This window comes from Polistes fuscatus, unplaced genomic scaffold (genome assembly GCF_010416935.1).
Source record: "Polistes fuscatus isolate 324 unplaced genomic scaffold, CU_Pfus_HIC Scaffold11, whole genome shotgun sequence".
NCBI classification, from domain to species: Eukaryota; Metazoa; Arthropoda; class Insecta; order Hymenoptera; family Vespidae; genus Polistes; species Polistes fuscatus.
In genome coordinates, this window is record NW_025113009.1 from 2,195,454 (window position 1) to 2,221,240 (window position 25,787).

Genomic DNA, 25,787 nt, shown 5'->3' on the forward strand with positions numbered 1-25,787 from the left:
ACGAACCGAGACGAAGTAGCACGGCTGTGCACGGGTTGCCTGGTTGCAGGCGCGCAGTGCAGCCGCCGCCGGTCTCCCGCCAGGTCAGTCGCGGCCCGACCGGCGATGTTCTTCTTCCTTCTCGCTTGAGAGACCACGAGGAGGGATCGACCTCTCGCGTTTCTCTCTCTCTCTCCCTCTTTCTTTCTCTCTTTTTCTCTCTCTTTTTTCTTTCTTTATTTCTCCTCTTTTTATCAATCTTTTTTTAACCCTTATCTTTTTCTCGTTCGTTCGTTCGTTCGTTCGTTCGCTCGCTGTCTCATTTTCTTTCTCATTCACCCTCGCTGTTATTTCTTTATCTATCTTCGTTTGGGCTTTTACATTGGTGATTCCACCGACGAGTTTTATCGAGCGTCACACAGCCTCTTCCTGAATCTTCGACGACAAGAGAAACCACGAAGATACGTAGGAAACGTAAGTGAGACTTCTATCTTTTATCTTTTATCTTTCTCTCTCTCTCTCTCTCTCTCTCTTTCTTACTTTTTTTTTAGTTCCGATCTTTTCGAGGAGTATACACGAATCCATGTATACACGTGCTAGAAAAAAAGAGACAGTGACAGAGTGAACGCGAAATGCAGCACACACACACACACACCTCTTCTTTCTCTATTTAAATATAACAACTTTGATACATTAATCTTGTATTTTAATTAAACGTATATGTATAATCGAAAAGAGGTACATGGTTTGTGATGAAGGCGCGAGTACGCACCTACGGGTGCGCACAAGCGATGATTCTCATCTCGGGAGACCCATGTTTCCTCTCATGTAACACGGATTGCATTCGTATGAAAACATTTGTATGCATGTAGAACATATATGTGTTCTCTGGTATGCTACTTGGCGGGAAAAAGATTTAATAGATCTTTGTTAAACATTTATCCGTATCTATTGTTGATGAAGTATTGTATATTATACCGTACACCTACGCATACGAATGGGTAGTTATTATTATGATACATATACGTATGATTAATACCTTGCACTTGGTCGTACAGTAAATACAAACATGCACGGTGTTCCCTATGTCATCTTATCATCCTTATCGATCATTCGTATTTCCAATCATTATACTATCCTAACTTAAAATACGTTAAAGCGTTAAACATTAATTCCAATTCTTTCACATTTTGTTTATTTTTTCCTTTCTAATTCGTACTTCTCTCGTGTAATTCTTTTTTTACTTTTTTTTTTGGTTATTTTTCGCGAAATTCTTCATTAAATCGTCCTAGTATATATTCCAAACATATATCGGAGTGCATCGACTCGAACGTAAATATCGTCGGGTCCATCGACTCTACTCGGATTTGACTTTTCGTTCGATTCGTAGAAATATGAATGACTGACTGCTGTTTTATAAAAAGAAGAAAAAGAATAAACTAAAAAAACGACGATCTTCGTTGAAACCCGTTCGACATAGTTTCTTTCTTTTTTCCATCACTTTTTTTCGCGCCAATTTTATTGATTTCTGTCATTAATTAACAAAAAAAAAAAAAAAAAAAGGAAAGGAAATTTTTATTTGTATCGTTGGATAGATTAAAACGGCGACGATTATGAGAATCCATTTATCCGACTTTGTTAACGAGTAATAAAGAAAAAGGATAAGAAAAGAAAGAGGAGAAAAAAGGAACGAACGGATTGATTGTAATCGCGAAAGAGAGAGAGAGAGAGAGAGAGAGAGAGACACCGATCGAACTCAACTTGCAAGTGGAAAAGGCATAAAAATAGAAAGTCAGGACGTGTACTTGGCCGTAGCCTAGCGCATCGGCGGGACGATGTTATCCTGACGCGTTGAGCGTCCTTGTTCCTGCGACCGCCATTACGCTGTGTCAAGGCGAAACGCATACGTCCGGTGCCACCGGATCGTTCTAGACCTTAACGATAATAGATATATATATTATTTTCCCCCTTCCCTCTCTAACGATCGCCATACTTTACATTAATCAATCAATCTCGTTGATTCTCATCCGTAATTTCATAATAAATCTTACTAGTTTCTTTCATTAATCCAAAACTCGTATTGGAATTATGATAGGAAACTTAATCGATCGAGAAGTTTACGATTCCTCGAGTTATTTTTTATTGTTGAAAAAAGATGAATTCCTTTTCTTTTTTTGGGGGGGGGGATTTTTTATTTTCGTCTAAATTAGAATGAAAATTTAGAAAGAAATCGGTTTAAAGGTGTTTGCTCGATCGACCTTGTCCTTGGGATTACATCTTGAAATCCCTCAGGTGGTGTAGGTATCTCCGAGATGGCAAAGTGCGAAGTGCACAACGAGTCGATATATCGATTCATTTCCGATAATATATTACCTACCTTTCCTTTAGGTGATAACACATATCAAGCCCTTGAGAAAGCTTATATATATATATATTATATATTATATATATAATATGTGTGTGTGTATCGTGTATGTATTCGTTTACGCATCTCGCGTATCTTTATCGTTTATTATCGTCCCTGCCAAGCCTATATCGTGTTTCGTGTTTGCCCTTCCTTTCTAAATTGCTAACTCCATCGATGTACCGAAACATTACCACCGATGATCGTCCATTGTCCATTTCGTTACTATCGTTCCCTTGGTTAATAAATTGTTCTCCAAAATGAATTTTAAACGTGCGATAACTTTTCTATTCTATCTACTTTTAATTAAAGTTCAACTCTATGACTCTTGCTACTAACGTTTATCTAATTCTATACCGAACTTACTTTCTTTTTTTTTCCATTCCAATTATATTACAAATAGAATCAACGTCGAGCAAACTAGTTATGCAAATTTACAGAAAAAAAATGTAAATTTGATTACTCGGTTAAAATAAAAATAGGGAGGAGAGGGAGGAAAAATAAAATAATAGAAAATAAGGTCATAGAGGATATGCAAGCAAGGTAGAATTTTCCTTGCTGAATTATGAATAACGAAGGATCCTTTCGTTGACAATATATAAAAGTAGCTCGTATGGTCATACTGGTTCGTTGCGTGACACCAAATGCGACAATGTTTTTGCTGCATCTACCGGGTTCGAATAAGAGGAATATATAAGAAGGAAAATAAGAGAAAAATAGAAGATGTGTATGTGTGTCTCTGTATGTGTGTGTGTGTTTGTGTTTGTGAGTAAAGGAGGGTAGGTTTGCCGAGAGGCGGAGTAAAAGGGGGAGGGAAACGTGGGTCGTGATGTGAAGCGGTGTTCGCGCTTATTTCTAGAGCGGACGGTTAAGAATAGAACGGCGAGTAGACGCTTGAATTAAATATAGTCGGTGAACGACCTCCAAGTAGATTACGAAATTTCATTGAAGTCACGGAAGATCAGAGGGACGAGAGGGGAGGGTATATTACTTCGAGTCCACTCCTATCTGTTCGATGTCTGAACGATACAAGGTATCTGCTCCTTTTGTCGTTGATTCTTCGAATAAGTTCGACGTTCCTGACCCTCTCTCTCTTTCTCACGACATTTTTAACTTTCTTTTATCGGAGAAAAAAGTGAAAGTAAACATTCCATATCAAAAGTAGTATTCCGACGTATATTAACGTTTATTGTATGATTAATCTCGTATCTAAAATGAATTTTAATAATTATTTATACAAATTGTGTTATTTATTCGTATAGCGAAATTTCTAAAATTTCTCCTAACAGATTTTAATATTACGATAGAGAGTATATCAAGGATCTATTACGTCACGTAAGTTGTCATATTCAATCGAAATATTATTGCAATAGCTTGGAAAGATACAATCCGGAAAGACGGTGGTAGAGTAGTGTAGACGACGTTTTCGATCTAAAGCTACGGCCGAGTGTCATTCGGAAGGACGTTAACGAGGATTATAAATATCGAGAAATGATGCTGACAGGGGTTCAGAAGAAAAGAGAGAGAGAGAGAGAGGGGGGGTTGAGAACGTCAGGTGGGAAAAATGTCGTGCTCCGAATACGTTTTGGAAGGCCGCCTGGCGTGTGACAACTCTCTCTCTCTTTTTCCTTTTATTTATCTTTCTCTCTCTCTCTCTCTCTTTCTCTCTCTTGTACACTGAAAGAAACTGTAAAAAACGGTTTGATGGGAAACCAATAACCAATAGCCGTCTCTAGCCGACCTAAAACCATCCGATCGTTTTGTGAACCCTAGCAGAAAACGGGAAAAAAACTTTACGCGGGCAACGATTTTCATTTTCGTCGGCTCGTTAGACCTCGTCGATACATCAAAGAAAATTTTCACCGTAATTCGATCGTTTTAGGTCAAAGAATATTTTCATTATTTTTCCCTTTTCTGTTTTCTTCCCATCCGTTACGAATCGTCATATTTCATGTTTACCGTTTGATCAAGTTTTCAATAAAATTCAATTTCTTTCTATTTCTGTTCGTTTTTTTTTTGTTTTAGGAAAGACAAGATGCCAGCAGCCGGTGCAGCAGTACCGGACGTGGCCGAAGGTGCCGGACAATTAGGCGAATTGGACGAACCACCTGAACCCCGTGTACGTGGGCCGAGCAGTCGAGCCGGATTGATGAAGCCATTGGTTGTCCTTGCGCTTCCTGGGATGTATCTTTTTTACAAGTACAGTCAATACAGACGAGAACAACGCGAGCTTTCACGTAGAAGAGTCACCGAGAGAGAACTTCAACATCTTCATCATAAAATCGTGAGTTATAAAATGAATCGTAAGAAAACAAAAATATAACGAAAACAAAAAAAATATTTGAATTTTTAAACAACGACGATCGCTGTCTGATCATTTTACCTCCAATCAGTTTCGCTTCTTCGTGTTCTATCATCCAAGAAAATCCTTTTAGGTTTGTACGTGTGTTGGAGAGGGAGGGGGGAGGGAGGAAAGATAGGAAGTCTCGAGATATTAGAATTTGCGGTGTAATTCACGTTGACGATGAACCAAGATAAGACGTTTAACGGAGATGTTCCTAAGGAAGATAATAGGAGGTGTCTGGATATTGGGGTGAGAAGATAGATAATAAGAATGAGAGAGAGAGAGAGAGAAGCTAGAAGAAGCTGGAGGAGAACGTTGTGAGGTGGTTCAATTACCCAAGAATAACGTTATTATCGTTCAACCTAAAATTTCTGTATCATCTATTAAAAAGCTAATTGTACGTTAAGTCGTTTCAACAATTTTTGTTTATTAAATTCATTCGCTAAGAATAAAAACTAAAAAAAAAAAAGACAGAGAGAGAGAGAGAGAACGAGAGGATGAAAAATATTTAAGCTTTTCATCCTGACATCAAGAAGAAAAAGAAGAAGACGACGACGATGAAGACGCATTGCGACTGGCAAGCTGTTAATGAGTTTCTTGAAAAATTTCTAGCCTCTCGTCCTTTATCAAAGTGTCTCGAATTATTTACGTAGCTCGGAAGTTGTTAAACATCTCGTTGGTAGCGTCAAATGTCAAAGGTATACCACTCGACGTAATATATATATATATATATAAACATTTTAGGTAATTTTTCAAGCGAGAGAGAGAGAGAGAGAGAGAGAGAGAGAGATGCTGATGGAAATCAAGAGTTGAAGAGTATTTAAAAGATCCCGCTCGTAAAAATTAGAAAATCTTCTGATATTAAACGAAGGATGAAAGAGAATCTTCAATATCATTTTTCTTTTTCTTTTTCTTTTTTTTCATACGAGTTCTATTAACATCCCAGCTTCCGGGCTAGATTGGGATCGTGTTTGTAAGCGAACGAGGGTTTTAATAAAAATTGAATTTTCGCCACTCGGTGAAAGGTTTAAATCGATTTTAACTATCCCAAGAGAGTTCGGGTATGGATAGAGTAAGAAAGAGAAAGAGGGAGAGGGAGAGGGAGAGGAAGGAAAACGAACGAATGTTACTTTCGAATATTCACTGTTGGGAAAACGTTTTAAGGGATTTCAGCGATTATCGATCATCTTATTTTTATCATTTCCGTCGATGTGTTGTTGCTTGATAATTGTCTTTTTTTTTTTTTTATTAAATATCAGCATAAAAAAAAAGAATTAGAGAGTGAAATATTTGTTTTTCTTTTTTCTTGTCCCAAATATCAACTCGGGAGAAATATTCTCATTTTGGTCGGATTTGGTCCGAGAATGAGAGAGAGAGAGAGAGAGAGTATTTAAAAAATCGAAAGGACTGTTTTTTCCAAGGTTACATTTGAAGATGAAATAACACTGCGACACGTATTGGGTCAACCTCGCGATGAAGGATTTTGGCAAAAAAGGTCGAAGTATAAGAGAGAAAATACTTTGGCAAGTAAGCAAGGCATCCTCCTCCCTATCCCTTTGCACACATATTCCAAATTCTTCAACTGCAGTTACCGTGGGGCGAGTAACGAATGTAGGACTCATCCTCGTACCAGCGAGAGGAGTCTTGGTCCATTTAAACTCTCTTTTTCTCGATTTATTATCAGTTTCCGTGAACTCGGCGATTCCGTTATCTCTCTTACGAAACGATACAGTTCCTTGGAAAAAGATGGAAAGAGTATAGAGAACCCTGTAAATCACTAAGAAACTTGCATCGTTCCTGTACTCTCTTTCCGATTGCACATCATTTTCTCTCTCTTATTTTATTCCAATTCCAATAAACCAAGTTTCCAATCGTGGTTACTTCGAATACACTCTTCGGTTCTATACTTTAACAATTCGTTCGATAAAACTCATCGAATCGACGAAAGTACATTGGACAACAATTTGATTTTCAACGAACACGAGCGTGTAACCACAGATTTCTCAATAATTTCATAATACAAATAATAATAATTGATTACATTTAACGAATGTTATAACGAAACAGACGTAGTTACATTGTTATCTCTAAGGGTTAAGTATATTTCAGTATACCACGTATCATACCTAGGATAATTACGTACTTGAATTTCCTCGATACAGGTACCGTTGCGTGTGATTAACGTTACGAAAAGGGCCTTGAAGATTGAAATATTGTAACGAGAAGGTTAGCCTCAACCTTGTTGCGAATGTGTGAAAGTCCGAGTGAAATAAAGTCTCTCTCTCTCTCTCTCTCTCTCTCTTTCTGTTTCTTATTCCAAACAAGTTCAGAGAGGCTCGTTGGGTGCTCGAGGCGACCAGTTTTGTTGAAGCAGATAAGGCTCACGCTAGCGTCATGTTAAGATTCCGATCAGGGTGGCACGTGCAACTTACCAAGAGCCGTCGCCATTCGTTTACCCCTAACTTCGAGGGGTTTCGTTTTTCGAAGGAATAAAAAAGTAAAGAGGGGAGGAAATAAAATAGAATAAGAAATAAAAAAAGAAAGAAAGAAAGATGGAAAAATCGAATTACTTTTCGAGACTACTCAGAGATAATCGCTTGAAGATATCCGACACTTTCTGTCTCTCTCTCTCTCTCTCTCTTTACACTTACAGCCTATCGTTTGCCAAATCTTCGAGCAGACACGTGAGACAAGAAGGATAAGACGTGCCGTTGATATATCTTCATCGAATTACCCTTTCTCCCGGATTAATATCCACCGATTAATATCACGCTTCTTTCTAATGGTATCGTAACTCTCACAGATCCAGTCAATCTTTGTACATCTTTGAAAATGGGGAAAACAAGAGGATGCCTACTTCTTCTCGAAGAGAATAAAATCTCTTCTTTATAAATATTTCTTCGTATAGGACGATTTGTTATTTTATTTTTAATTTACGATCGAACCTTAAAGTTGACTTGAGCATATTAAAATGTCTACGGTATTCTTATTCAATCGCAACATTAATGAAATATTCAAATATTAGGTCTACAACTTTGCTTCCGGCATTTTCCTACAGAGTGTTTCAGTGGTTAATTAGTGGTCGAAATAAATAGATCATAGACCTCATACAATAAGCTTGGGTATCTGTTAACATAATCCCATTGAAACATTATTCGATTTATGTTTCAACTAAAAGTTGTTCTCGATTGAAAACGTCAGTTTACGAGCCAAATTCTTGTCATTCGCGAGAGGTTTGAAGTTTTTGCTTGAATATGTAAATTCAATATGTCGTTGCACTTAAGATTATTTTCAAACGTTACAATGTTTCACGTAATTGTACTCGTACAATTATCACTCACGTAACGAAACGTGATTAAAACGTCTAGCGATTAAATAATATAGACCCAACTCGTCTGGCCAACGACCCCAAAAGCCGTTTTATATTAGAGCTTGATATAATACCATTAAGAGCTATCGCACGAACCACCATAATGCGCGTGAACCCTAGAAATGCTTTACGATCGATGCAACTCTCAACCCTATTCCCTTATTCGTATTTCCGATTGCGTGAGTTCCGTGAGAACCGAGAAAGACAATTTGATTTTGCATACAAGTAACAGCATACCCATCTCGATTATTCGTTTGACTTTGATTTATTCTCATAGTTTGTCCTCCGATAACGTTGGTTAATCAAGCTCTACTCTTGTACATTCCTCGTATTTCGATCTGCCTATTTTTATTAAAAAAAAAAATAAAAAAGAAAAACTAATAAATCAGTAACAATCATCAATTTATTTCTCTTACGATTTTTCTCTACGTGTTAAACTGGTAGATATTTTTCTTCAGTTCACGTGAACAGTACAGGGGACAGTGTTTAATAGCATTTTCCTCTTTCTTTCTTTTTATTTCTACCAGAGAGAGAGAGAGAGAGAGAGAAAGAGAGAGAACGGTGATTTATTCAAGCAATTCATTCTTTAAACAAATTTTTATCTATAAAACATTTCCACGGACCTAATTCGAGAAGAATTAAAAGCACCAGCTCGTACTTTCACTTGGATCGTTTACTAATTAAACTTGGATAATGATATTGGTCCTTCATCAAACGCAGTATGAAAAAAGTTAAACGAGTTGGACGTTCGTAGAAAGAATAGATTTGAAGAAGGTCGTACCGATATACGATATCGGAGGTTGCTGATAATCGCTTTCGATCGTTAAACGCATGAGCTTTCGTCTTAAAAGAACTACGTCATTCTATTAAGTGGGGAAGATTGAAGCTTCGTTATGCTTCACAGAGCTGATAATCAAAGACGACAGCATTCACCGTTAGCAAGGTGCTATTATTCTCAATAAATTATTATATGTATAGCAATTAATTCGGTGTCTATGATATTTAGATTCGTTATTCGTCAAAATCAACTATCCTCTTTTTTTTTGGTTCCGGAATTTGTTTAAATGATGAACCAAAGTCATCGAAAATAATAACAGACGTACGATTAATTTATAAATATATTACATTTGTTTAAAAAGACAACGAATTAATTGTTACGGCTAGAATATATTTTTGTCTTTTTTATTTTTACTTCAACAAAATTGACAATACTCTCTTGCGACAATTAATAATTTATATTTTCTCTCGTTATATTAAACATTTTCATCGTTCTATTTTATGCAGGTAATTGTAGATTTTTCTTTAGATAGTATCTAGAAGAAGGTTATTCGACCAGGACAGGTAATTCAGGAGCCTCGTTATACGCCATTATCGAGAAACTGCATAGAACACTGCACTAGATTGCATGCGTTGCATATAGGAGACACATACTGCTGATTCGTCGTTTATCAATAAACTTGAAAACGCGCCTCATGCGAGATACTACGGAGATATTTTAAAAGTCAAATTATCTGCCAAGTATGTTCTACCTTTTTTTTTCCGGAATATGTGCTGACGTTTACTCCTTTTTAACCCTTTGAGCAATAGGAACGTATATTTACGTCATCCCTTAACTAGTCTACTGTATGTTTTAACCTTCTATAACCTAACGTTTTTTCTTTTTCTTCTTCCTGTCTTTTATAAAAGAATATCATATACGTAACGTGATACTCTTGTATTTTAATTATTAATATGTTCTAAAAGTAATTTCGTATTTTTCAATATATTATATAAAAGACAATTTTACATTATTTAGAAATCAAAAAGGATTTTAAACGATCCACAAGATTCTGATATAAAATCTATAAGATCAAATTATTAACGTTAATAATATTAATATAATTTGTTTATGAGATTATACGAAAATGCTATGAAAGTTTATTGTTGTAAAGGATTCATTTATTTCATCGATTTGTATCTATGTCAAAAAACCAGTTAAAAATTTGTAGAAAAGTTTGAAGAGAGAAAGATCAATGGTGACCGATGCGAATTGGAATTGCAGTGTTAATCAACGTGAGAATGATTAGCTTTTGTTAACAACGAAGAGATCGAAGTTATGTCATCTCGTGTGACGTTTGATAATCCTTGATCTTCCACGTTAGTAGCCTAAAGCTGGAACGATGGAAGAGCTTGCACTTAACCGAAGCGAATTCCACAGAGTTAACACAGTTTCCAAACATGTTCGGTTATTCGGATCGTCTCGTATATCGAACATTTCGAATACGTCAGACGTATTGGTTGGGAGGAGGATGGTGGATTGGTTGGTTTGGGAAAACCTTTGAAACATTTCCTACATGGTCGTATAAATCTTACGATTTTTCTTTTCCGTCATACGATAGCAAAAAGGAAAACTATTTTCGACGTTGAAATGAAAAAGGGAGTACATTTCGAATATAAATCAAACCAGATGAATTATTGGATTTTCGGATGTTTTTATATCGATCGAAATATTTGTTCTATACCTCTTCTTTTTTTTTTTTATGATATAAAAAGGAAACAAATTATTGTGGCAAAAGAAATATATATAATAAGCAAAAAAAATGTCTAATTAAAACAAAAAAAATCGATAGAAAAAAATAATATCGCAAGAAAGACGAGTGATATATTTTTATTTGATGTGACTAGTTCGTAAAGTAACAGAACATCTTGAAAACGGGACAACCGGTTGCTATACTTTCTTGATGTTATCATGCGACACATAACGTCGTCTTGAAGAGTCGTTTATTGAAATTTCCTTTTTCCCTCTTATCGTGATACCGAACGAGTGTTGCGAGATAAAATGGAAAAATGCGTAGGGTTTCCCTATTAGACACGTATAAACGCATTTGCATACATTCACGTTAAGGGAAAAGCATCGTTCCAACTTCAGCATCCCTCGATGGTAGATTTATTTCAATGGATTCGCGTTACCATTGTCTTCTCAATGAGAACTCCTCCGATCCACTGTACAAAATGAAAGGAATAAAAGGAAATAAAAAAAAAAAAAAAAGAAATAAAAAGGGAATGCAACAAAAAGAACAATTATATTCCTGCAGGATACGAGATCTCGCGAACAGTAATTTCCAGTAAATTCGAAATTGCATGTTCATTCTTTCTTTCTTTTTCTCTCTCTCATACACATACACACGGACACACACTGACGTATTATTTCTCTTTGTTCTATTCTACCATTTTTCAATGTTCTTACATCTTCGATTCTTCTCTATTAACTTCTCTTTACCTTGTTTCTTTGGAAAAATCTCCTCGAAACTCGGCATAGTTCCAGCAACTTCGACGTCTACTTTAAGTATCGTTCTTAAAATTGTTTGACTTTGATTTGGAGTTTAAAAGCTTGCTTGGACCGGGACGTTTATTACAATTCTACGACTATTATTTTAATCGAAGTGGTAAATACAGATTTGTGAGAGGTTCATAATAGTTCTATATTTTACCTAGATCAGGGTTTTCCTTAAAGTATAACTTACGGCTTCGTATATAAGAGGTAATAGAAATTTGAACAGAAGTGTAAATGGAAAATTTACGAAAATATTTACTCGGTTTAAAAAGTATCGTTGAGTGGAAAAGTTTGTGAAGCCTCGGTTGTAGATAAAAATCAAATCCGATGAATAATTACTCTCAATTTGAAATGTTTTTAGGATATTTATTTGTTCATATCCTTTACAAAACTAATACTTTTGATTACCTAGTAAGATAAGATATTAGATAAACACGAATAAATAATGTTCGTTAAATATCGTGTGGTAAAGTGACGTGATCATTTTTTCCATAGAACAGATTATATTTAACAAAATTCTTAATCAAAATATATATCTAATAAGATTTATTGGAAAAAAAAAGAAAAAACGATGAGAAATACATTTTTCTAATATCTCCTGTCTAAAAAAAAAAAGTTATGAAAGATATTAGATAAATATATCGATCTGTTATGCTAGATTGCTTTAACAGTCGACGTGTTAATAATGTTGTAACGTTCAAAGAAGAAAAAATCATGGTTTCTGAAAGAAAGTTAAAAGAAAAAAAATCAACAACAATAACAACAACAACAACAACAAAAGAGAGAAGGAAAAAAAAGCGCGTTCTACGTCGGATTCGTTGAGAATATAAAAATGATAGTAAGGATAAAAAAACAAGGCTGGTAAAAAACGACGAGTGGTGGCACGTGACAGAGAATCGCGTCATTTGCGAGAAACATTAATGAGGCGTTAATGCCTGAGGCGTCGTTACTCCTCACATAGATTCAACCACCCACTCATATACACACACACACATAAACATATACATACACGCACGCATATATTTACACGTACGTGTAAGAATACAGGGTGTTGTACGTAAAGGGTTGTGTATGAGGTTGCAGCATATGTTAGAGAATGGTATTCTCTGAAAATAATGACGTGACGTCAGGAATCCTAACGCGTCAGCTTTGAAAGAAACGTCATTGCCGAGTTCCATGGCCTTTTAAAATGAATATCAGATGTATTTACACATACACACCACGTATACGAGTACGTGTCATACGCGGTATTTGATCAATGAACGTTATTCGTTATTTTCCTGTTTGTTTTTTATTTTATCACTTTGTTTTCGACGAAAATTTGACGAAAATTTGACGACAATTTATCGAAAATTTGACGAAAAAAAAATATTTATTTTCAAGACTCGATTCGATGATTATAGCAACGTTTTCTTATATATTTAATATTTGTTTTCAATTGATTACAATTTAGATGCAACTTCTTCATAAATCTATTACTATTTTTTTTTCCGAATAATTAAAAGAAAAAACTTTTGAGAGAAAAAAGGGTTGACTTCGAGAACACAAGTGCAATTGTAACTTCCGCGCAAAAGGGAGAACAAAGGACGATCGATAAGAGGTTATACAGTTGTGTAGAGGGAATGGACATTTCGTAGTTCGTTTTCTATTTCTGTGGATTCCGAGTTCGATGCACTCGGATCTAATTCTCGATAAGAGTTCTGCGATTCGAGTGTGGTTTGGTAGACATCGGGGATTCTTTTGGATCCGTTCGTTCGTTGCAAATTAACGTCCACTTAGATAACTATAGTATAATGAAACATTTCTAATAGCTTTGTTTTTTTATATTTTTGTTTTCTTTTTTTATTTTTCATTTCAATCGATATATATGTGTGTGTGTGTGTATATAATATCATCGTGGAAAAAATATAGGAAAGTATAGCGTTGCCTAGAGGCAAGGTCAAAGTAAATCGTAAACGTTCATCAATTTTATGCGATTTCAAAGATTTGTACATCAATAAAACGACCACGTGTTAATAGTTTCCAAGTAATTATCGAAATGAATCTCGAATCATTTTCCATTATTATCAGAAGATTCGTTTGTTCTTCTCATATTAACGATTAATTTATATATTTATTTTTTTATTTGAAAAATCATTGGCACGCAAATACGAGGTATAGCAAATGTATTACGATGAGATAATTATTTTCGCGGAGAATTATACAGGTAACTTTGATTTCTAATATTATCGTGTTTCCTAGAAACGATAGACTTTCCTTAAAAGATAGCCGCGCCTTATTGGTTCGGGTTAAAACTCAAACCACACATTCTCATGTTCACATGCAAAAGTTTTACGATGATGGAAGTGATAGTTGTTAGTGGTGGTACAAGGGGTGATGTAGGGTGGTGGTGTTGCTAATCGTTATCGTTGAAGGTACCATTCGATCGAGTATAGGAGTTCAGCCCTGCGTGTTATTTTATCGTACAGTTGCAAGGGTACTCATTTGATATACGTATCCTTTTAACTACATTTATTATACCGGGTATATATACAAAGTGTCTGAGAATTTTCCAATCAAACGTTGTTTGGCGTATTCTATACACGAAAATAAAAATATCACCAATGTTCTTTTGACAGTTTTGTTTTGTTTTATAGATACAAACAAATTGTGTATATTTTGTTATCATTTTTATATTTATTAAAACATCATTTCTAAATCAAATCTGCATAGAAACAAGCGGTAACAGATTTTCAACATTTAACGAATTTCCAAGTTCTTTTCACGATTGCATTTATATTTGATCGCATTTGAAACTTTCGAGAATGTACTTTCTTGGAAATTATTTATTTCAATTAAAAATAAATTGTATCATTGTGTAAAGAAAATTAAAATACTATTTCAAATGATATGCAAATAAATTGTCCCGCATTGAAAAATAAAATTAACCTGTCTCGGTGTTGTTTTTATGATAGATAATTAGATGTCGTAATAATTCAGATGGAATATTTTTACATGGACATTTTGTAGGTATAATATATTAGAAACTGTATATCGTATACTGTGTATTCTATCTCATTCTCTCTTAGTCTAAATCCTATGGATACATATGTTTGTTTCTTTTTAATATTTCCGTTTGATCGATTGCGTTTCATCGAGTTTCAAATCACAACGATTCTAAAGAAGTTTCCATTTAAAAAAGAGGAACAATTTAAACGCGCGTAAGGAAGAGGTCATGTAAGTTCAATTTCTATCGCGAAAGGTCTATTAACGTTATCCCGTGGTAATAATTTTACTCGCGTGTTCGAAAGTCATTGCACCGAGTGCATACTGCGAGTAGCCACGTAGACGTAAGGGTAAAATATCGGTGGTAACAGTGTTCCTAGAGATCTCCATGGGGAATCGTTGAAGAAACACACACGCATACACATGCATGAGAGAGATAAAGAGAGAGAGAGAGAGAAAACACGAAAAGAAACGTGATGGGCAAACGAAAATAAGCGGGACAATATAATTTTTTCATCGTTCGAAAAGAAATGAAATACTTTAGTAAGAATTTGTATTTAATGTTTAAAGACAAAATTGAATAATTGCGATGAAAGAAATAAAAGGATCGAAGTTTTTTTGCTTATTGTTTTTTATTAAAGAAAAAGAGAAAAGGGAAAAAAAAATTAAAAAAAAAAGAAAGATAAAGGGATAGTGGCAAAGCGAAGACTGACATAAGGTCTTTTTGCTGAACGAGGGTGGTCTTTCAAGACTAGGGTCATCTATAACCCTGGGCATAGGTCGTCGATCGTTATCGACGTGTCGGTGTTGAATTTTTTAAACTTCGTATCAGGTTGACTGACCGACAACTACGAACTTTTCCAACGTCTTACATAAGTATATGTACACTTGTCTACTTAGATTTATATATGCGTTCTCGAAGGATGCATTTCACGAAGCTAACTATTCGAATATATATATCGAACCACTTAAGACGAGAAATAAAATGAAAAAAATATATATATATATATAAACTTATGGTTAATCGAATCTGATGAATCCAATGAAATTTAATTATAATTTTTGATAACTTTTTAATTTCCAAAACCGAGTTTTCTTTACTTCCGGTATGTTTGCAGCTGTTGTCAGGATGATAGCTATGAATGTTTGCTCGTTGCATAAAGCATGATATTGATCCTAAAATTACGTTTTTCCCGGTAGGGTATAACCCAGGTAACGTTGCAGCGATTCAGTTAATTTTTAGACTCCTTCTTCTCGTTTTACCTAACTTCTCATCGACCTTTTTTATTCAATTTTGTCTACCTCTTTTTCTTTTTCTTTTCTTTTCTTTTCTTTTCTTTTCCGGATATTATTAACGCAAACTTTATAGATTAGGATTTTGGTATTCGCCGAGATACGAAAAAGTATCGCAATTTTCTTTTATCGTATTATATTTTGATCTTTTTACTTTTTTTCTTTGTTTTCATTTTATTCATTTTTCTCTAGAATCTTTAAAACTACATCAAGGAAGGAAACTTATTGAAAAGTTCCTCTCCTTCGAGGGTGCTGCCGAGGTGTAGAAGAATTGAAGAGGATGGTGGTTAGGGTAGAAGAGGAGAGCTGATTAAGCGAAACCTTTTTCGTTTTGTTCGTCATATACTGTGACCCTTTTTAAGTAGATCAGAAGAGAAGGGAAAGAAAAAGGGAAATAAAAGAGATAAAGAATATCGGGAGAAAAATAAAAGAATACAAAAAAAGAAAGAGAAAAGTTTGCTGTATTCCTAAGGATTGCACTGATAATAAAAATAATTTTTTTTGTATTTCTTTAGAAAAAAATAAAAAGAACGGAATGATTAAACGAACATTTTTCATCTTCTCCTACGACAATTCACGAAAATTCTTTCGATCATTTTTATCTCCATAAATTAAATTACAAATAATTGAATTTATTGTATCACAATGTTGTTTGATAAATGTTTCGAAGATTCGACGTTGATCCAAAAAAAAGGATAATGAATTGTCTATCAGGTTTATCCAAGAATTGTTTTCTTTTTTCGTCTTATACACGATATACCGACATTTTCTTTAGAAATATAAGAAAAATACAAAAAAGATAAGGAAACACACTTACACACATATATATACGTATAGAAAGGTAGAGAAAAATCACGAAGAAAACCACGTAGAGAGAGAGAGAGAGTGTAAACGTTTGTCTTTTTGATACATTTTTCTTTCCGAAGAGGACAAAGAAAAGAACAATGCAAGAGTTTTCTCTCTCGGAAAAATGGAAAACACCGGTGGCGTCGCATCTCACTCACTCACTCACTCAGTATTTCTTTGCATCGTTCAGCTTTTTTTTTTTTTCTTTGGCGAGCAGAGGGAGGAATTCTGTGATATATGGAAAAAAGGGGATGTTAGATATAGAAGATATAAAAAGAAAAAAAAGAAAATAGGAGAGACAGAAAGGGGTATCCATTGTTTCGAAGATATATTTTCCATCTATCTCGAATGGCCTTATGGATTAGAACGTATCTGGTGTAATATTCGAATAGAACAAAAGATATGTGCAAAACAAAAATGTACGTGGATAGCTTACACCTACACACACACACACATACAATCAAATAAGAAAGATAATATTTCAAAATTCACGTACTTTTCCATTTTTCTATAAAAAAGAAAAAGTTATTTTTAACCGTGTAAACATTTCGTCGTCGCTAAAGAAGAAGAAAAAGAAGAAGAAGAAGAAGAAATTTCGAGGTTAAGAAAATTTTTCTGATATCTTGCGAGACTCGTCGCAAAATAAAAGCAGAAAAATCATAAGAACGTATAATAAAATGGCCTGGAAACAATCCAGCAATGCTTTTTCTTCTTCCATTTCCATTCCGATTGTCCTCCTAACCGTGATTCCGAATTTATGCTTTAGAAATTTTCAATGCTTCCTCTTACGACTCCTGTCTCCTTCTCTTTTTCTATGTGTTTGTAGATATCTCCGTGTGTGTGTGTGTGTGGGTAGGTAGGTGGGTGTGTTTTCTGTCTCTATAACCCAGGCTCATTTTTTACTTACCGATAATTCCTTGGATTCCACTATATCGATCAACCTAAGAGTCGGAATAATAAAGAGCTCGTCCTTGGGATTTCCATATTTCGAGAATGGAGAAGGAGGGCCCGCATCAGACGGAAATAGGACGAAAATTGCACGTTATTTCCTTCGATGACACATTAATTCCCTTCTCTTTCTCTCCCTTCAGTCGATCCCTTTTATTCTCATCAATCTCTCTTTTTTTTTGTACATTTATAAATTATCCTATACACTTATATCTAATCATTTGACGAATTTAATTTCTAAAATCAATTTGAGATATATTATTCGATTATTTTTTACTAATACTAATGAACAAATAAATAAATAGTATTTCATCATTGGTTCTCTCTCATTGATTCTACTTACATAAATTTATTTCTACGTATATCTCTACGTCTTATTTATTCGCATTTTAAGAGTAAATAAATATCACAACAGCTTTATCAACAACTGAATCAAAGGATTGTTCTCACGCGACATCTTTACGGCGTTCTCTCACGCTCGATTACTTTTTCTATTTCTACTATTACCATTACTACTACTAGTACTATTGCTAATACTAATACTACTTTAAGATTACTATTTACTATCTTGAATTTTTTCCACGTGCTTTCGAGTCGGTAAATTTCAACCTCTCACAGCTTTTTTTCAACTTGTACATATATGCATATATATATATTTATGTATTTCTATACGTGTGTATGTTAGAATGTATGTGCATAGCATAAATCGTTTTCATCAAAGCCTTAGTAACCTGAATGTACACTCGCCATTGTTGCCAGGATAATAATTATTTCTAGCCCCGAACTAAAGCACGTTTCTTTGGTAAATTTCTCGAGCATTGAAAGCACCCATCTACCTACGTTTTCTCTCTTTCCCTTTCTCTCCTATCTTTACCTTTTAACTTGCTCGTATAAAAAGAAAGAGAGAGAGAGATTCGCTTAATTTATTCATATCGAGTATGGTGCCAGAACAAAGCTCTCCTCTTGTTCGTTCCTGCACTTTCGAGCATGGCTGAGCTCAATAATTTTCATACACTTTACTCGAATGGCTTAACTATTATTCGAGAATATTATGTTCATCGAAATCTTCTAGCGTACGACGATATTTATCTAACACGTAATCTATCCACCTTTACGTTAGACGAGCATTAATCTCTAACATAAGATCTTAAAAAAATATAGCTTAACGTTAGACTCGTACGTGAAATATGTTGAGATCAAAATGACGATGACGATAAACCTGAACTATAAAAAAAAAAATCGTCCACCGTAAAATAAATAAATGTGATCTTAAAAATTATATCCCGTAGCATTTCGAGCAAAAGGCGATCGTCCGTTCGTTCTTAGGTAATACTTTCCTCTGGTCTTGGTATCTATAGCGAATCCCATGAGAGCATCCGGAGTCCATCTGCAGTTAGCATGGATTTCCTGTCTCCATCTTGGGCAACGACTGGCCGGAAATCCTAAGGGATTTTTAACAGATTCGACGTACAACATCCACGCTCGGTAATGGCCGCAAGTAACTACAAAATAAATCAAACGAAATAAACTCGCGAGTATATATTTATGTATGATAAGGGGGAAAAAACTTTGAATTATTTTCAAAGTTCAATCGAATAATATTATTTACTTTTTTCCCTGATAAGCAACATTATACCACGACGAAATATACTTTCAAGACTACATCCAGGTTGCGGTGGTTTACCACCGTTCGGATAAAAATCTGCATGACCTAGAGGATTCGGGAAACCAAAGATTCCACCGTCGGTATGAATTACATCGACAAATGCTGCATCGCTGGCCGTCAAGTGACCTTCTTTCCCAGTGTTCATATACAATGGATAAGCCGCGTCCAGTCCAGTTATCCTACCGACCTATGAGCCAGCAGCAAAAAAAAAAACAAACACATATTTTACCAGAGACTATGAATTACCAAAGTGTCAAAGCTTATTTGCATATAAATCGAATCTCAGATTATTTCGTAAAGAAATCGATAGGATCGTTCGGCCTATCGATTTTTCTATCGTAATTTTCCTTTAAACCCGTGAGATTAGAAATACCGTCTAAACTATTCCCAGTTTGATAGGTTATTTGTTTCGAGTATGTTTACCTACCAAACGTGGGGCCAAAGCTTTGCCCATGAATCCAGCTATCTCGGCACCCAAACTGAATCCAATAACATGAATATTTGATAGTGGAACAGCTCTCTGCGCGTCCAACCAACTGATCATACGAGCCACATGGGCACCAACTAGTCTCGTATTTTCCACGGCCGTGTTATACCACGGTAACGTCGACAGTCTGACCCAATTGACCAAAATGACGTTGTAATCGGCACGTTTCAGATAAACTTAAGGAAAGAAAAAGAAAATTTAACAAACAAATTTACGAACGTCAGGATGACTTAGTTGTCTTGTCTGCTCGTATGTTATACGGTTAACCAAAATCGTGCCAAACTTTTTCGAGCTACCATTCGTCATTCCCCCTTTTCTCTAGCCGAGAGATTCGACGAAAAGCAGCTTAAACAACAGTACTGTTCTCACTCTTCTAACTACTCCTACCAGTTACTAATGGACCAAGCCAAGTTTCACCCATCGACTCTTTTGCTACGACTAACTGGGCCAAATCCTTTACGACTTTCAAAGAAATGAAGTATTCAAATGACAGCCACTTGGCTGTCCTCGCTAGACCTTCTTGTTCCTCGTACCTCAACTATTGCATATATATGTATATATGTATATATATATATATCATACACCTTCATATGCACCTACAACTATATTTCCAAACTTTGAGGTATTTTCTAACTCGTAAGTTAAATGATAGAATAACGTTTATTTTGTGATACACGAAAATACAAAATATAATATTGATTTGAATAATTAGATAAGTGATATTATATTTATCTAATTAGATATATGAAATATTATTGATTTAATTTGTAAATAAAATTCGAAAAAAGCCATACCATCTCTCACGGCATTCGCACTTTCGCCTGGTGCACTCTCGCTGTATCCGTGAATGTAAACGACCGTAGGATTCCTTTTATCAAAGTTACTCCTTCGCAAGGATAGCGGATTCAATACGCTCAACACGTTGCCCACTCGTGGATTTTGTCTTTGAAATATAAAGATAGAAAGTAGAGAGATAGAGATCGTTCGAATTTCGTTTAAAGCTAAAATTCTTCTAAAAAGTATTTTAATTATCCGGAGTGGCGGAAACCGCGAACTAAGTATCTATATATATATATCCCTTTACGTTATTATTCAAAGGGTAAAATCGAATGTGACGCTCCAAATTTCTAATTTATCATCGACATTACGCGTAAACATTCAGAAATATACTGATAGGAACGTAATGTTAAATTTGAAAGGTTTACCTATGCGAATGAAAATGTCGTTCCCAAGATAGAAATTTCATCGAGAGTACGATCTTTGAACGTAAATGAAAGGACTCTGGAGATATAGGAGACGATGAATTTAAATTCGCAATGGGAATTACGAGATCGACGCAAAACTCACTCGACTTTACTCGACACAGTAAATGAACGTGGTGTGGAGGTTGACTAGTATCGAACGTATTGCCGTCCTTTAACGTGACACGATAACATAACGCCGAGTTATGTGTTATACACACACATATATATATATGCTAATACATTTATCACATCTATGAAAGTACAAAATAAAATGGTCTAATAAAATATAAAAAGGACCGAATATATATCTATTTATTACACAGATGAATGTATTAACATAAACGTAAAACAAAATTACCTAGTGAATAGTAGATACTCGACATCTCGATCGAGATCGATCGGACAGCAAAGAGGACAGGTGCCAGTTGGAAAGAGCATCGTGTACAGAATGCCGGTATCTGTCGAGAATAAATAAAAAAAAAAAAAAAAAGAAAGAAGAAAAATAATAATAATAAAAAGAAAAAAGATAAGAGAGCAAGGGAACGTCATTAGAACGGCGCCACTCGGCCGTAGCCATTCCACGTGGTCTTCGTCATTGAACCTGACAGTGGTCACGTGATGTCGCGTGCACCCACGCCAGTACCGATCGCAAACACCCCCCACCCTCCCCCCTTCGCCACCCCTGTTAACTTATCTTCCTTCTTTTTTCTTTTTCTCATTTTGCGATATCACAAGCAAGAATCCTTCGATGAGAAACACATAATAATCGTCATAATCAATCTATTTGTCATATATTTTTCTATCATCGTCATCGTCTTCGTCATCGTCTTCGTCTTAGTCGTGGTGGTGGTGGTCATCGATAAGAGTCAATCAATTAATCTTCCTCTTGTGAATTTACTTTCCACTTACATTAAATTCCTTGAGTTATTCGAAGCATGACGTTGCATGTCGATTTAAAACCACGTGAGCTACAAATGTGAGCTACAAATGTGAAAGATCGGATGAAAGTCGACCTAATAACACTGTAGCATGAACTAAATGATAATTACATTGGCATTTGAATAATTATTCTAAATATAAGTATATCAAAATTACAGTACATACGGTTATCCATCGAAATATCAAAAGAAAAAAAAAGAAAAAAAAAAAAAGAAAAAAGGGTGAGAAATGTAACTTTTTTTTTTTAGCTAATGGTTAACTGTTATTATAAAATCAATGATTACGAACAAATTCTTAGAAATCGTTACGACCGTCTAACTTTTTCCGGTTATTAAGCGAAATCTAGAAGTGGTCAAAGCTATGAAATATTACGAGCCGTTTTATGGTTTCTCCGATTTCTTGTTAGATCTAACCTAATTGTGATTATCGTAATAATAAAAGAAAAGAGAAAGTGAAATTTGGAAATTAGATAACATTCAATATAGTCAATATATATATACTTAATGTCCCAATTTTTTTCGCGAAATATTATTAATATATTCTATAAGTAAAAATAAGAACAATATATGGGATCTTAAATGTTTAATTAAAAAGTTATTATAAAAATACGAAATGATTAGAGACAGGTGTTTCGTTTACATTGCATAAGAACACATGCACAGTTTCTCTTAGATTTTCTATTAAATTTGACCAATATTGATAAGAGATATTTCGTAGTTATTTCGTCAACATTTATGACTCCAATTGGATGCTTGTCCAATAGATTATGCGGTACAAGTACGGGTTATGGTTAAATGACCTTTACCCTTTTTGATGAATAGGTCAAAGAGGACCGATTCCTTGGCTCTGCAAGATCCCCAGATATCACGTCAATGGATTTTTACTTGCGAAGAAACCAACGAAAGAAAAAGTTTATACAAAATTTAATAAAAATGAATACGCGTCAGAAACGAAATGCAAATGATTCGTGACGTATTTGATGCAATTTTACGACAAAATAAAAAAGAAATTATTAATGCAATTCTATCATTCGTAGATACAAATCCTACGTTCGTAGTAATGAACAATTTCGAATGGAATAATAATTTGAAATTGACGACAGATTCTTAGTCGACGTTCGCGTAAGATTTTTTTCTTACTTTTACTTCTAGAATAGGTTAATAAAATTTCTCGGAATAAAATAAACGTTGAATCGAGATTAGAGAAGTTGATCTACTTAGAAAAAAAAATATATATATATATAAATCATGTTATGAGAAAAGGTCTATAGTATTTTATTTTTCTCTAGTAACTTTCCTGACATACACTCTTGCTTTTGTAGGATATCTAGAAAGTTGCATTATTTTATATCCGAGACTATAATCTTTTTACGCGTTCATCGTCGGCACAGTGATCTAGTAAATTCATGGAAATACTCTACGTATCTTTTCACAATATTTCTCACACGTTATTGTTCAGTTTAATTTTTATTTTATTCACCATACGTAGTATACACGTAATTGAATTATTTCCACGATATTTCATACACAAGAACAATTCATATAAACTTCATACGAACATAGTATTACTTGTGAAACCTCGTAGATTATAATGAATTACCTCTATTGATAGATATGACACGACAGAGAAGAGAAACGAGTAAATTCGGAAACATTTTTATTAATATAAAAGAAAAAAAAAAAAAAAACGATGAAATTTGGAGATAACGAAAAAAAAGATATTCGAACCCGATGCGAGATCTTGTCGTCGAAGATCTCCGACGGAAACTGAATCGTTTAGATTTGAGAACACGAATCATACGCTAGATTTAAGAGAGAAAGGTGCTTTTCAATGGTCTACATTGAACGTAACGTGTTTTCCTGGTTCGTTGCTATCACCAACATTTATGGTAGATAGTGTGTTAGTTTAAGTAAAACACCGAGTATATAAAAATATATTATTAATTATATATCTCGCGAAGAAAATATCTTAAACTCGTTCGTTTTATCTAGCTCGAAACGTGAAATGTTTTTCGTTTACACCTGTAACAGTTGAAATGAATTTTTGTTGTTGAGTTTTTTTTCCTCGACGATGAGTTTTATAATGGAATGCTTCAGCCTCTTTCTTTCTCTCTCTTTCTCTCTCTCTCTCTCTCTCATGAACGAGCAGCATGCAGTTATCAGCCGGTCCTCGAGACTAGACGAGACGAGAAAATCGATTTACGAATCCCCCACCGACGACTAAACCGTTGCTTATAACGAAATGAATACTACGATACCAACGAAAATTTGACCATCCTGCACGATAGTCCGATATATTCCTACTACATATGTATGTATCATCCATCCATCATCGACATCGAGTGGAAATCAGACAATTTCCACATGGAAATCCCATTAACTGCTCGATCGACGTTTGCTTCAATGCTATTGACTATTATTTCTGTTTTTTACTTTTTTTTTCTTCTTTTCTTTTCTTTTCTTTTCTTTTATAGTTTTTTTTTAAATAACCGATTCCTATCTAGAATATTCGCGAAAAATTGTATTATAATTAATCGATGAATATAATTTATTTTTAATATAATACAAATTTATATATAATCTTTCAGTATCGTACAATAATTTAATACAAAAATTCAAATAATAATTATTTACAATATATTTAATTAAATAAATATAATGATCTAGATTAAACGTATGATGAATAAATCAAATAATTCAATGAAACAACGAAACAACGATAACATTTAATATATTCGTATAAATCTTTTTTTAAACAATCAATTGAAAAAACGATTACCCTTTTTTACCCTTCTAGCTCTCCTCCTCCCCGCCCCCCGAACTATTCCTCCTTCCCAAATATAAAATTCGTCTACATTCGTGGAAATAATTGTGATGGACGTAAAAAGCTTTTCAAGTTTTTCTCTCTCTCTTTCTTTCTCTCTCTCTCTCGGCAATGGTTTGATTGGAAATAACGATTCCTATAATTAAACTCTAGTGTGTCAACGATGAAGGCGTACTACCTACGAAGAAGAAACGAACGGAAGGACGAATGAACGAATGAACGAATGAACAAACGATCGAAACGTTCAATCGCTTCGTACCTTCGTAAAACGCCCACTGGAATAATTAGCTTAACAATATCGAACGATTCGAATCCACTTTAGTCCCGTAATCGGCCTACCATTCTTCCACGATTCCTTTTTATTTGAGAGATTGCTTTTCTTCGGCCAATTATTTACCGTCGAGTTTCAAACGATCGATCATTCCTCTATTCTTTTCCTTCTTTTTCATAATAATAATAATAATAGTAATAATAATTCGTTTTTCTTTTTTTTTTTAATTTTAAATACATAATACTATTTACATATCGAGTATCGAAATTTCTTTTCTTTTCTTTTCTTTTCTTTTTCGTCGTTGTTGTTTCAATCTAGAACTTCGATAGAAATTCTTTTGTCTCTCGTTAGAATAATTTTCGATATTTCTCCCAAAATGATCTTTCTATTCTTTCTGTCTTTTTTTTGAAGTTATACTTCTTTTGGCACGTTGGGGAAAATGTAATGGGGAGTTGATTTTGTTCCGAGCGTTTGGAAAAACGACACCATGAAGTTTGTCGGGTATTTACGACGCGCGGCAAAGCGATTTCAAGTATACGGCATGAAGTTGTCTTTCTCTTCTTCTTCCCCTTTTTTTTCTCAAGCGGGTCACCCATCCAAATATTAATCGTACTCAGCGCTGCTTTACTTAAATGATCGAAGCGGGAAGTAGTTCTATCACCGCGCCATGACCGTTGACGCATAAAATATTTCGATATATCTCCCTTATATTTAGTGTGGACCGATTGAAAATATGTTTCCTTTCTTTTTTTTGTTAAGTAAATAAATAATAATAATTAGTTGCTTATGTTCTCATACTTCCAGTCCAATATTTTTTTGAAGTTATTTTTGAGGTTATATTCGTTTCGGTACGCCAAATAAGTATAACTTCTTAC

At 34.6% G+C, this 25,787-nt stretch overlaps 2 protein-coding genes across 3 annotated transcripts in view; one reads left to right on the top strand and one right to left on the bottom strand.

Moving 5' to 3' along the window:
• The first annotated feature begins 269 nt into the window (after nucleotides 1-269).
• The window catches only part of LOC122526263 (loricrin-like), a 38,881-nt gene continuing 13,363 nt past the window's right edge, over nucleotides 270-25,787 (top strand). For both annotated transcript variants that reach the window (XM_043649561.1, XM_043649562.1), the window contains exons 1-2: nucleotides 270-453; nucleotides 4,409-4,667. In XM_043649561.1, coding sequence (XP_043505496.1) covers nucleotides 4,419-4,667 — 249 coding nt within the window. In that variant the 5' untranslated portion in view covers nucleotides 270-453; nucleotides 4,409-4,418. The remainder of the gene's footprint in view (nucleotides 454-4,408; nucleotides 4,668-25,787) is intronic.
• LOC122526265 (putative endothelial lipase) lies at nucleotides 18,631-20,076 on the bottom strand. The gene is made up of 4 exons (XM_043649565.1): nucleotides 19,932-20,076; nucleotides 19,576-19,811; nucleotides 19,092-19,335; nucleotides 18,631-18,984 (listed from the first exon to the last, which is right to left on the bottom strand). Exons 1-4 carry the CDS (start codon nucleotides 19,939-19,941, stop codon nucleotides 18,752-18,754), a joined length of 723 nt encoding a protein of 240 aa, XP_043505500.1. The 5' UTR covers nucleotides 19,942-20,076; the 3' UTR covers nucleotides 18,631-18,751.